General features: G+C 47.2%; 1 protein-coding gene across 3 annotated transcripts in view; it reads left to right on the top strand.

Moving 5' to 3' along the window:
* Positions 1–14,377, top strand: part of ARHGEF6 (Rac/Cdc42 guanine nucleotide exchange factor 6) — a 1,071,863-nt gene that overhangs the window by 614,994 nt on the left and 442,492 nt on the right. For all 3 annotated transcript variants that reach the window (XM_078688613.1, XM_078688614.1, XM_078688615.1), the window contains one exon: positions 229–324. In XM_078688613.1, the coding sequence (XP_078544739.1) occupies positions 229–324 (96 nt within the window). The remainder of the gene's footprint in view (positions 1–228; positions 325–14,377) is intronic.

Below are 14,377 nucleotides of genomic sequence, written 5' to 3'. Positions count from 1 at the left end.
TCTTTTTATCAAACAGTGTATCTCTAGGCCAACTAATCTTTTTATTGTCTTCGGTCTGGCGTAGAAAATGTGTGTTAAAGTTTTGACTGGGAAGGGGGACCTGATTAAACTGCGACAATATTAATTCGGTCTGAACTTGAAAAACGCTCATGGATCTGCCTTTGTTGATATGCTAATCAGATCTGTTAATACCGTAACCTCTTACAGACAGTGTTTATTTCATTGTAGGTTGACCTCTGTGGATATTGCCTACTTACTGGGAAACTTTGAAGAAATATGCACTTTCCAGCAAAAGCTATATCAATCTTTGGAAGAGTGTGCCAAGTAAGCTACAATAGACAAAATGTTGTAGGTTCGTACATGTTGTAACAGAATTTTCGATGATTGCATTTATTTTCAGTGATCCTTGATAAGGCAAAAGGATGGTTACCCTTCTCTGTGTATCAAAGGTTAATGTTTTAGAGTGCGATTATTTAAATCTGCCTTAATATCACGATATAATATTTTAGAACACATATGCACAGTATCACATCTGAATGTCCCAGTTTCCCCTCTACAAGTAATGTGTGAGTATACTTTATTTTTGGAGCTGTAGGATAGTGCATTTATTTTCTGTATTATTTTTCTCCATTGAAAAGTTCTTCGAAATCATCCTATTTTTTATTGAGACAAGGACATTAAATGACTGAACACCTTATTACAGCTTTATTTGCATTTTAAAGACATGAGACATTTCTTGCAGCTTATCTTTAAAGCAAGAGTTTTCTTCAGCGTCTTCCTCTTTTTTGTGACTATGATTCCCCTTCATTATTTTTGTTTGAATCTGGTTATTGTGATTTTCTTTTTTTTTATTACAGTATCAAGTTTGGCATTACATCGCATATTACACGATTGACAGTACATTTGACATTCACGTAGCATATGATGTTAAATCTGTCAATTGCGAACATCCATGTTCAATAAACGGGTCAGAGCAACAAATAATGTACAGTACAACACATATGCCCATCACTTTTTTCCATGCCATAAACAGAATAATTGAACAGAGGTTTGGATACAGTGTACATCACAGAGGTAGGAATCAGACGTACTTAATTGAGAGAAAAGTACTGAATCTTTAACAATTTTAACCTTAACTTGTGAGTCCTATATCCGCTACCCCTAAGCCCAGTTACATGCTGTTGTGTATGAGAACAGTTCAATTAAGAGGGGTCTATAAGTCATCTGAGAGGTAGGTTGGTGCAGGGGGGCTGCACGCCGAGCAGGAGTGAAAAGACAGGGATGCCTCCTGTGTCTACGTCTCTGCTGCCTTGGGGTCTGGGGCGTCGTGGGTGGGCTGTGTGGTAGATTTAAAGCCAATCAATATGGTGTCCCAGCTGGTGGGATGGGATATTCACGTAGGCCATTGATGTCCTATTAGTGCAGTGCTATATTCTCCGCTTGCTCCCATGTGATAGTGGTTAGAACCCATCCTGTGAGTGCCACGGACGTAGGTGATTTCCATTTCCTGGTGATTAGGTGTTTGGCATTAACAACCCAGTGCCTATGAAGCCGGAGATTACCCTATACTTTTTTCCCTGTGTTGTAGGCCAAGGGGCAGGCATGTTTCCCAAGTGCGCAACAAGGAGCACCCCATGCAGGTGCATATATGTGTGGTGACCCCTTGCCAGTACTGGGGTATAGACGGACAAGTCCATAGCATGTAGATCTGATCCAATAGGTTACAGCGGGGACAGGCGGCATCCGTACGGTGGAAGTAGCGATTAACTTTATCAGGGGTAAGGTAGGCTCTGTAGATAATGTAGAACTGGAAAGCCAGAAAGGAGCATTCCGTGAGACACGAACAGGGCTCTATAGAATGGCGGACTATTCTTGGGGATGTATATTTGTACATCGCAAACACTCACATTGTATGCCATTACATCGTTATTGTTACATCGCATGTCCCCTTAGATCGTGAGTAATCACATCGCATACTATTAACGTTGCATTCGTATATCCATGCATGCGAAATACATTTACATCGCATACAGACACCTCACATGCTTTTACAGTGCAATTTTTAGCCGTATGCGCATTTCCCTTCACCCGACCCTAAACCCTAATCCTTGAAACATGAAACAGTACCCTACAATATGGCACGCCTACACTTCCCTAAACCCTAAGCCCTAAACAGTAAAGCAAGCCTACACTACGACCTCAACCCTAAACCCTAATCCTCAAAGGCCAAAACAGTACCTATACTGCAACTAGCCCTAAGCCCTAACGCAACCCCAAAACAGCACCTATACTAGAAGAAGCCTGAAGCCCTAACGCAACCCCAAAACAGCACCTATACTACACGAAGCCTTAAGCCCTAACGCAACCCCAAAACAGCACCTATTCTACTAGTAGCCCTAAGCCCTAATCCCCAAAGTCCAAAACAGTACCTATACTACAAGAACCCTAAGCCCTAGTGCAACCCCAAAACAGCACATCCATACCTGTCTATTGTCGTTGTTCCAGCGTTGTCTCCCTTTAGTCTGTGTCACCCAGAGCCCATCTCGACGCCCCCCGTAGTCCGTCTCGGCACACATCCATTACATCCAATGCATGCGTTCTGAATGCACATGCGACGTAATGGCGTGCTTAGACAACGCACGCGTCGTAACGTCGCGTGCGTTGTAAGTGCACGCAATGTCAAAGCATGCGTTGTAACGCATGCGTTTAGATGGTTGTCTCCCATTCTTGGTTGGTGTAGAGGCGAGTCATGTCTGTTTCCCAGCATCGGTGCAGGAATGTGAGTGTGGCAACACAAGCCAGCGGATTAGGTGAATGACCGTCCCCATCACATGTAGATATTGTAGTGTCAGGTGCATTGGTTGTTCCTCTGTCTAGTCGCCCCACTTACTTCCCAGTGCACCATTTAATGAGTTCTACCCATACAAAAGGAAATGTCCGGGGGGAGCCCCTCCTCATCCATCAGGGAGTTAAATGGGATGAGAGTCCCATCACGGTGCAGCTCCCCCAGGTTGTGGAGACCCATCTCATGCCAGGAGGCCAGAGCGTATGGAGTGGTTGACCTTGTGATCAAAAGGCTGCAGCAATAGTATTGATACACTACTCGTAGGAATGTGGGTGTAGGCACTGTTACTGTTGAGCAAGGATGAAACTGGTGAAGGATGGTGATTATGGCCTAGGCCAGGTTGGTTGTAGCAGTGTCAGCTGTCTACTGGCCCGCCAGCCATCTGGCCACCCATTGGAGCTGGGACGCCAGATAGTAATGTTCAAAGTTCTGCACTGTTAGGCCTCCCCTGTCGGTGGGTAAGTTGAGTTTTGAGAGTATGGCCCTGCATCGGGAGTAATGCCAGAGGAACTCCCTCGTCACTGATTCAAGGGATTGGGAAATAAGCTGTGGGATGTAGAGGGGAAGTTTAGTGAAATAATATAAGAGGCAAGGGAGCATGACCGTTTTGACAAGAGCTACACAGCCAGTGACTGATAATGGCAGTGTTTTCCAAAAGTTTACTTGTGATCTTAGTAATGTCACTGCACGAGAGAGGGCGCCATCGAACAGGTCTGCAGCTGAAGTATATATTTGAATGCCTAAGCACCCGAACATAGTGTGCTGCCAGGTTATCCTCACTACTTTGAGGATCAGAGCAGGGTCCTGTGTTGGGTGTGAAGGGAAAAAGACAAGTCTTTGTCCAGTTCACCTTAAGGTCTGAGATGTCGCCGAACCTATTAAGTGTTAGGGCAACTAATATGGGGATTGTGCTTACATCCCTGAAATACAGGAATAGGTCATCAGCATATGGGGAGATTGTGTAAAGTCCGTTTCCAACAGTAACCCCCAGTCCCTCCCTGCACGCAAGGCAAGCCCTAGCTGTTCTGTTGTCAGAGAAAAGAGCAAAGGGGAGAGCAGACACCCCTGGGGGGGTACTTCTGTGTATTTGAATTGGGTTTGAGATAAGGGCACCTGTTTGAACCCTGTTTAGTAGTAGGGTATATAGTAGTTTCACTAATTTGACAAATCAGCACCCCAGACTTTATTGTGGCAGCATCTCGAATAGAAAGGCCTATTCCTGCAAATCGAATGCTTTTTCCAATACCAGTACCAGCATCCAGCCTGGGGCTACTGGTGAGGAGCATGTTCCAAAACTCGGAAGAACCTCTGCAGGTTGAGGGATGTGTTGAGGGCTGGTACAACCCCATTTTGGTGTGGCTGAACCGGCTTCAACACCATTGGCACCAACCGGTCTGCTAGTATCTTGGCCAGTACCTTGTAATCTGTGTTAAGGAGCAGCAGGAGCCTGTGTGAGCCTACTGCGGCAGGGTCTCCATTCTGTTTAGGGAGGAAGATGATTAGTGCTTCTAAAGTCTATTAGAGTCTCGTCATACAGTTTTTGCAGATGGGGGCCAACAGTGATGCATATGCTTTATAAAATTTGGTCAGTAATCCCACAGGCCCAGGGGTTTTACCGGTAACAAGGGCTCATATGGCCTCCTGGATCTTGAAGGTGTAATAGGATCTCCAAGTTCTGCTCCCTGTTCCGGGCGACCTGACACAGCATCACAGTGGAGAGAAAGGAGACTACATCTCCCACGGTTGTGGTAGACACAGATTTGCATAGTGTGTTTACGCGGCGGGTCCGTTAGTCATGTGTTTTACAATGGTTGTGGAGTAGGATGCCTGCCTCAGTTCACAGTTCCTGTATGGGATGTCTCTGCTGGTCTTGGCATATGAGCCTCGCCAGAAGCGAAACGGGCCTGTCAGCCCCTGTCTGTGGTCTAGAGGATTTAGCCTCGTAGTTGAGATAACGTAGCCTGTCCATCTGTCCAACTTGCTCGCGCTGTGCTGCCACGAGAAAATAACAGCTTTCTTGGTCATGTATTGCCTAAGCTTTGTGATGGACACCTTGAATGCACTCAATTAATCTAGATCTTGCCATCCCCGTTTTCATTTCGACATAGTAATGGCAGTGTTTACTGATGACTGAAATGGAGGGTTTTCTAATGCTGCAGGTTGCAGCCTCCAGGTGGTGATGGGGCCACGTCCCAGTTGAGTTGTGGTGATTGTGGGTTGTGGTTGGTGTGGGGGCGATCTAAATATTCAATTTATAGGTCTAAAGGGATCAGGTCGGGATTTCAACTATTTTGTCAATGCGGACATGTAGGTTGTGTGGCGCAGAGAAGAAAGAGTACACTCTCATGGTGATGGTGCATAGTTGCCAAATGCCCGCCAGTTGCCAATACCTCATCCAGTCTACTAGTGCCTGAGCGTTGGATGTAGCAGGAGTATTGGGCAGCGGGGGGAATGATTGGTCTAGGTCTGTGCACAATATGCTATTGTAGTCTCCTCGGGCTCCCGTTCCATTCGGAGAGTACTCTGGACAGCTTGTGTAGGAACGATGTGTGTTCGGTGTTGGTAGTGTATATGCTGCTAATCAGTGTGCGTCTGCCATCCAATCGACCCTTAACAATAACATAACGGCTATCTGGGTCTGTCAGGAGAGTGTCTGCTGCAAAGGGGGTGCCAGGTTTGATCCATATTAGTGCCCCACGCACAGTTTAGGAGTAGTGGGTAGTGTGTATCTGGCCCTGCCAGCATCTCTGTAGTTTTTAGGTCTCGCCTGCGCAGCACGCATGCGCTGCATAAGAAAAAGACCTCTTGTAATCGATTCAGGTTTGGCCCCAAAAACGTGTACGTGTTGCATTGCTTTCAATGACAACGCGTGCACGTTTGGCGATTCCCTTGCGGGAGCGAGCTTTGAAACCACCTGTTTATAATTAACATATGGTTCCTGCTCGCTCCTGCAAGGGAAACAGGCGCAGGCCCCCTCCTCTCTCCCCTCCCCCTGCTGCCTCCTCCTCTCCTCTTCCGCGCCCGCTTGTTTTAAACTTTATTGAAGTGCTCTCCGGCTTTGAAGAGAGACATGCAAAGCAAGAGAAGTCACCAATTTTCCATGCACTGCGATGTTCTTTGCTAGAGATGCAGCGTACAGCCCTGCTTGTCTTTCTCCCTGGTTTCATGTATGAGGTAGCTGTAGTAGTCTCCTGTTAAAGGTCTTAAATGGTGTTCGAAAAAAAAGTTAATATGCGCCGGCCAAGGGTCCCCGTTTGTTGTCCGATGTTAAAAATCGTTCAACATTGGTAACTTACACAATTGTAATTTGGTGTGTTGATTTTTGTTTTCTCTTGAACAAATTAGGATATGAACTGTGCAGTGTGTAGTCATAAGTGACCATTGTCGAAAGAAATCTAGGAAGTAGATAATGTTCATTGAAATCGATCGAAATCGAGTCACCCAAAAACCGGCTATAGCTTAACTAATAGTGGGACACTTCAAGGCAGCATATTTCCAAGGGAAGCAATAGAGACAATAACTGCATGGTGTGTGCATGGTAGGTAATGTGAGAGTGTCAGATGTGCTCGGTTAAATGCCTGGAAGCTGGGCCACTCAGGTGGAATACTTTGAGTGGGAAGCTCGTGAGTTGAACCGAATCCTTGCTGTAACTGGGGGCAGTGACAACTGTTAATCACCATGCAGGTGAATTTATGTACCCACCAGCGGTACACCTTTGTTTTTGGGCTTGGAAGCCTGAATCCGCCCGTGATTTGAATGTGCGCACATTTTACTTATCTTTGAAAAGGTGACGGTTGCTATAGTCTACTGACCTGATGTATCATACAGTGTGCGGTGCTTTACGATCACCTTGTGAGGGTGGGTAACGTATTTGCATAGCCCGGACTCCAGTTCATGAGTTGGGGAGGGGGGTGGGGATTAAGACTCACCGGGTCTAGATGAGGAACTCCCTGGTCGTCCCTCCAACCTTAGGAAACAAGCATTGGTATAGCCAATAGGTCTCGTCTTTGGGACCTTAAGCAATCTGAACTGCTAAATAAAACACTGCTGTAGCAAATCGGAAGCAGCGCGCTGCATGTTACTGTGCTTGACCCTAGAAGGATGAATGGCTGAATGAGCCAGGTGCAGCACAGGCGCACTGATATTCTCAGGGACTCCTCTTTCCAACATTATGATTATGCAACCCTCCCTTCCTTCAGACTAGTGGTTAATTGAAAATTACAGTTATGGCACTCCCTTAATTAGTCACAATCAATTCCATTAGAACATATCCTTAATGTAGGAATATATCCCTTTTGGGATTGCTACTACCAATTTTTTATATCTCTAATAGTGATTTATATTCGAGCTGCAAAATATTGCCCTAAACACATGCAGTCAGTCCCTAGTGTCCCAGCAGCATCTTAATGCAAAGATATGTGTGACCCTTTCTTCTTGTTCATGTGCATGCTTTAATGGTTCTGACAAGGAAGCACCGATAACTAGAACAGCAAGACACACAATGGGCCCTATAAATTGGAGCTAGAACCGATAAGCTGAGTCTGGCACTCCAGCAGGTAGTGAGGGGACCAAGGGAATGGGGCAGAAAGTTACCAGGAAGCAACAACACTGGTGTCCTGGGCTGGCATTGTATCAGTGGAGTAGTGTGGCTCACTGGTTAGAGGCGGCAGACCCGGGAGCAGAAGTCGGCCCGGGACCAGGGTTCAATTCCCGACGCGGCAGGGTCGTGGACTTGGGTCAGCGGACTCGATAATTCGCGCTTCGGTGCTTACTCTAATCAGGGGTTCCACTCGGCAACTCTGGGCATTAGCTTGCCTAATCTCCACAACGGCCCCATCAACTCCGGGGATGCCTGGCTCCACCTTGGGCACTCCCAGAAGGGACCATCCCCCATGGAAAGCCAGGACGGGTTCCCCAGAGTTATACAGCGCCAGGAGACCTACGGACGGGTAGCAGTGCGCTTTACAAGCTCAAATACATTTACATTTAGAACCACAAGGCACTGAGCTGATGAAGCTGGGATCCGAGGAAAGCGCTATATAAGCAAACTACAAGTTATACACACACATCTTTCCTTAGTAGGAATCTAGATGTCAAATGCACTGATTTTGACTTTAACGGGGCTCTAGAACCTTGTGGCACTGGTTTAGGATCATACCAAGGAGCAGCAACCCATAACAATGAACTTGCATGGCTCCAGGTGCTTTTACATTAAGCTATAATCCTAGGACACTGATCTACAGTAAGCTAGAACCCTCAGAGTGCTTTGTTAACGTACTGTCCATGTAGCACTCCTTAGACTGAGCCAAGGCTAGGATGACTGGGCACCCCGCATTTGCCAGGACAGTCCTGGTTTTCAACAGCTGCCCCGGCAAGATTTCAGCAAATTTGTCTCTTGTCCCGGATTTCAGAGCGGGACGACTGAAAACAATGGGGTGCACGTTTGTATGTGATCTATTTCAGAACTAGTTATCAGCTATTAACAGAAAATAATTTTATCAACAGATATAATACTAGCTTCAATAATTGCATTTAGCTATTTCCTTAGAGCCTCATTGTGTCAGCTTGTTGTCAAACACGGTCATGTTGCCCTTTGGTTGATGTAAATTAATAACCCTTCTAGTTTTGCAAAGTTTCAAAATCTGTTCACCCTAGCCAAGGCATATATTTGACTCTTTAACAGGAAGCTACAGCCCCAAATCGCTAAGCCAGCAGTCAGGAACCCAAAGTGACAGCCAGTCTCACAGGCCATTATAGTGCCACAAAACCCTTGAGCCAGTCAGTACTTATTATGCCCCTATAGAGCATCCTAAAAGGGCAGAGCACAGAGGAGGAACCCTGCAGGGACCTCTAGAGCACTGACAATACTTTACCCGGAACGCCTCCTGCACCCGGAGAGAAACACACTGGAAAGCAGGTGTAAACTATGTGAATAATTTCTTGCACGAGATAAAGTTACTCTGAAAGCCCAGCCGTCTCCAGATTCGAGTCTCAGAAGCAAGCGGCCCTGTTATGTCTGGAATTAGAGATAAATCACAGCGTGGAAGGCTTGCCTGCTGGACCGGCCCTGAAATGGGAGTGCTGCCCTGCGAAACGAGCGGGAAGGAAGCAGACGCTGGCTGCCCTCAGAGTTACCAGGCGCTGCCCAGGTCACATGAGGAGAAAAGATAAGCTGTCACTGGCTCCAAGTGACCTGGCACTGCCAGGGTCACTCCAGTACAAAGGATACGCTCTCAGTGATTTTCAGTGACCAGGCACTGCCCAGAAGACAAAAGATACGCTCCCACTGACTGTCAGTGACCAGGCACTGCCCAGGTCACTCAAGCACAAAAGATATGCTCTCACAGAGTCAGTGACCAAGCACTGCCCAGGTCACTCAAGCACTAAAGATATGCTCTCACAGAGTCCGTGACCAAGCACTGCCCAGGTCACGCGAAGATAAACAAGCTTGGCTGCGAAAGTTAAAGCTACGCGCACTCGTGGAGATGGGGCTGAGGGAACACGCCTTCTGCAAGGTTTGGGAATGAAACCTGACCCAAAACAGACGGCCCTGCGTGCCGCTGCTGGCTCCCGAGAGCAAAACGCTCTGGGAGTAAGCATTTCCCAAGAAGCTGGGATATCCACACGCCTTTGGCCAATTGTGTACTAAAGCCAGACGCAAAGGCCAATAGCGTGTGAGCACCAAACACACGAGCTACTACAAAAGCTGAAGAATGCTGAAGCGATTCCAAGAGGTCGATTTTCTAGAGCAGCGCGCTGCACTAGGCTCGACCTAAAAAGGCATGGTTAAGCATAGGAATATAATCTGTTAGCAACGGATACATTAAGTTGCCAGGAAGCCGACCCAGGGAAGGCCTGGGGTGTAGTTCAGATCAGTTCATCAGCGGTTTGTGGGGTCACCTATTGAAGAGCCGGCAAGTCCATTTTGGAGGGCCTGGTTGTCGGGAAGCCATCATTGCTGATGGAAAGCAAGGTCGGGCGACGTTCCTGAATGACCTGTTCCAGGTTTGGTGTGGTCCGGGCCACTGGGGCGCCTCGACCTGCACCTCTGCCAATGTCGTCTGTTACTCTCAGAAGCAGAAGAGGCAGTTGATCCCCTTTGGGACAGGAGAGCTGTACCGTGTCCGATCTCCTCCAGCCAGTGCCACTGTGGGACCCTTTATACCTGCCCTGTTGCTGGGCCTCCTCCGCTTGTAGGGCTTACAGATGCTGTCAGGCTTTATGTTGAATGTCTGTAATAAACAAAATATAAAATCATATTACAAACAGCAGTAGCCAAATACTTGAACATTTAAAGACCTATATAGCCTTTTATGAAACCATCGAACCTAAACCTTGTTTGGTAAGGTTTTTACTCTTGAATCATGTTTTGACTGGGACTAAATATTGTATCTTGTTAAAATGTTTAATGACAGGTTTTTGAAGGCTGTAGTAAAAAGTTCTCTGGGGAAATTAAAATGTTACAAAGTTAAGGAAAGAGCAAAAAGTAAGAAATGTGCCACTTTATTAATGCCTCTATCCTTGCACGTAAGATCAAATATTGTAAGAACTTTGCACTGAAGTATCATCCAGAAAATGTGGGATTGATAGATCTTCTTTTAGAAGCCTGAAAACCATTATTTAATTTGTTCCAAAAACCTTTAACCATAGTATTTGAGCAAAAAACAGAGACTTCACAGACTTTTAATGTGAATAAGTACAAATAAGTACAAATAAATGTGATTAGACTATGGATGAAATAAAAATGTATTCCTCTTTCACATCTACATGTTCTATTAGAATTAACAAACCAACCGGGCCTTAATATACAGTATCACCTATAGGTTTTAAAAACAGTAGAGTCTGTGTAATATAAAAGAAAATGTTACTTTTAATATTTTGTGTTTGCATCTATCATTAAAAAAAGCACAATAACAAACATGGTCTTGTATAAAGAAGTCTGCATCCATGCCAATAACACATATATCAACACCTTATAATCAAAATTGGGTTGAGAAGGAGTAATAGCTAACACATTAATTCAGGAGAGCATTTTTTATTTTATTTTTATTTATTTACACTTTTATACATATCACAGTGTGTCAAGGCATAGCAATGTGGAATACATAAAACAACTTCGATTCCACTATTGACACTCTAAATTGTGCCTATCCGTTTGTACTTATCCTTCCATACAATGTAACATATTTTTATTATTTACCACTTGCTGCCTCTTGATTACAACGTTATTTCTTGCCGACATCTCTTATAACAAATATCTATCAATAACCTCCCCCTGCCCGCCTCTTCCTTCGAATTAGTTTTATTTCTAACTTTGTGATCACCTATAGCATCGATTCACATCTAATGATAAATTGTCAGGCCCTTCTGGTCTGGATTTCTATGTGGCTTGCCTCTCCAGGGGCGTTCCCACCCAGTAACCTGTTGGGATGCTGACTCCTGACTTTCCTGTAGGTCTGTTGTTATGGAGGCCAACGCCAGTCTATCTCCTCGGCCTTTTCGTCTTTTCTTACAAATCTCATTCTTACTAACTTTGCAGTGGCCCATCCGCTCATCCAGTCTGTGTGCTTCGGGGGCTGAGGTTGCATCCATGCTATTATTATTCGCCTTTTGGCCAGCACCAGCCCCAGGTGAACAAAACGTCTACTTATCTTTTCGTTTTTTGGTTTAGTAATACTTGTTTGATCTCCTGTTTGAACTCCTGTGGCATGTTCCAACAAGCAGCCTCCCCCACACTTGTCAGGACTCTTTCCCTGTAGGGATGCAACATGGGGCATTGCCAGATCATGTGGAGGAAGTCCGCTCCCTGTGTATTGCATCTGGGACAGCCATCCGTGTGGGGTGTGTATATTAAATGCAATGCGCACAGAGTTAGATGAACTTGATGTATGATAATGTAGTGAAGTCATTTGAATTGTGCGTTTGCAATCACTTTTTGCACCCCCCTCGTGTACCCTTCTCCATTCAGCCTCAGTCAGAGGTTCATTCAATATTGTGTCCCATTTTTGTTGAAGCCCTAATGGCTTCTCCGGCAGGTCTTCGCGTTGTGCTTGGTAGAGATGGTAAATGAGTTGCCCTTCCTGTGCCATGGCCAACATAGCCCTTAATACATTAGTAATGGGGAGCTCTTCTGTGAAACTCTGCCAGAGCTCCCTTGCAACACTAGTTATTGTTCCATTTGGTAAGAATTGGCCTGGTGCCAACTCAAACATATTTTGTGCTTCCTCACTTGTTATGAATAACCCGCCCATGTAAAAATCCCCCAGCAACTGGCAACCTCCCTCTCTCCATCGTCATACTGACATAGAGTCTGCAATAGCAGCAAATGGACGGATTGCTCATCAGGGCATGTTGGACCACTCATCGTATTCCAGGACCGAGGCTGATCTCTTCATCGGTATCACCCTGGATTTTTTGGGGATTAATGTAAGGCCTGGAATTTTACCGAAGTTCCGCATATCTGCCAAAAGTATTGGGACGGATCGCTCCAGCTGCGTCAGGTAGACCAAAGTATAATGATACCACTTAATTAGTGTCCCCCAACCGTATTCCCCACGGATCCATTCTTAAACGAGCGGCCATTGGCTCCATAACAATTGCAACAAGCATTTTCAATGCAATAGGTCTCGCATTTTAGAAACTTCGACCTATTGGTATTGTAAATGACAATGCCTTTTATTATTGCAGGTGTTTTTTAAAACACATAAATAAATGGCATAGTCATTGAAAAATGCAAATAAGTCAAAATCTTTCAATTGCAAGATCTATTGCATTGCAAATGCTTGTTTCTGTTGGGCTTCTGAAGAGGGTAGTCCCATGCGGTCGCAGGTGGCATTCAAAGTGTTGGCAGTCCGTCTTTGGTTTGTGGCGCAGGAGATCCTTTAAGGTGGAACGAGGTGCGTCCATGAACGTGTGCTTGCTCGCTGCTGGAGGAGCGGCTAGGTCATCCCCGTTATTATTGTTATGATTACAACTAGTGTGGCTTGCTGCCCACTCACTCGTCTGTGGTCAGATACTCACAGAAACACAAGTACGGTGTCATTGGATCTAAACAGGAGGCTCCAATTGACCTTAATTTATCCCCATGCTGTGCCCAGCGTTCAGAGGGTAGAGATGAGTGAGGACTCACCACGTCGGTGAGATGTAATACAACACAGAGCCAGCAGCTGAAGGAGGCTGACCGGTGATTTAAATGGACAGATGTAATAGGAGAGTAGTAGTAGCTCCCTGATAGAAAAGTCTGCACATATATATCTCTGGGGTAAGGGCGGAGCTAGCAGCCGCGGAAAATGGCCGCATAGTCCCGGAGCTCCGTCGACACCATCGTACTATCCTTCAATATCCTGCTGTTACCCACGATCCACGTCTCCCCTTCCCTCCCTCAGTGTCGCGGAACATCAGGGGACTTGATTGCCCGACGTGGAACGGATTCATCCAACCCCGGCGGAGCGGGCGGGCTGCCTCCGCTGGGATCCCTGTAAGGCCTGCAATCCACGGCCTCAAGTGGTTACGTGCCCGCGTTGCGTCCTGCGACGTGCGGCAGAATCTGAGCAGCAGCGCCGCCGGCTGTCGGGACCCTCTGCCGGGCTCGGAGAGGTGGCAGAAGCGTGGACGAGGGGTGCGCGGCCATCATCGCCTACACAGCGGACCCGGCCTTCGCCATCCCCTACGGTGAGGAGTCGGGTGGGGACGGAGTGTAGGCGCGGCCTACCCTGTACCGGGGGCGCCAGGGACTCGCACAGCGGACTTTGCGGACTTTGTTTGCGGAGGGAGGAGAGTGTAACTCGCTCTCTCCCCCCCCTCCTCCTACCAATCCAAGGCGCCCTGGCCGGCTCACTCTACCCGAAATCGGCCCCTCTCCTTGGGCCCGCGCACCTCCCCCGCTCTCCCGCGGCTCCTTCACCGCGAGGCCTGGGCCTCGCAGCATTACTAGCGGCGGCTGTACTGTCTGGTGGTTGCTGACCTGCCGCTTTGGCCTCTCTCCTGAAACTCCCTGAAGGACTGCCCCAGAGGCTTACAGACGGCGGACTCTGGATCGGCTGCCACCATCCCCCTCGCGCACAGGCGGGAGCATTGCAGGTACCTGCACACCATGGGGAAGGGAGACAGGACACAGAGCAAACTCCCCTTCTCACAACGGAGAGTCCAGGTGCTGAGCCCTCAGGCACACCAGGATGAGGTTCCGCCTGCAGGTGAACGCCCAGAGGACAACTCGGAGATCAAAACAATGCTCCGCTCCATGGAACTGAATATTCAGACGAATATTACGGCGCTGGGGACCAAAATGGACGCCATGTCATACAGGATGGACCGCATGGCGGAGCGCCTCGACAAACACACCGAGAGGCACGACATGGCGGAAAGGCGCATCACGGAGGTGGAGGAGGCCCAGACAGACTTGGATACCGCGAGACGCCGGGCGGATGAGTTGATCAAGACCCTTCAAGACAAGACGGAGGATTTGGAGGCACGGACACGTCGCTGCAACCTTCGCATCCTTGGCCTGCCGGAGACCACTCAGACTGGGAGAAT

The sequence above is a fragment of the Lissotriton helveticus genome, chromosome 4_1 (assembly GCF_964261635.1).
Source record: "Lissotriton helveticus chromosome 4_1, aLisHel1.1, whole genome shotgun sequence".
Classification (NCBI taxonomy): domain Eukaryota; kingdom Metazoa; phylum Chordata; class Amphibia; order Caudata; family Salamandridae; genus Lissotriton; species Lissotriton helveticus.
This window is presented reverse-complemented; position numbering and strand designations above follow the sequence as displayed.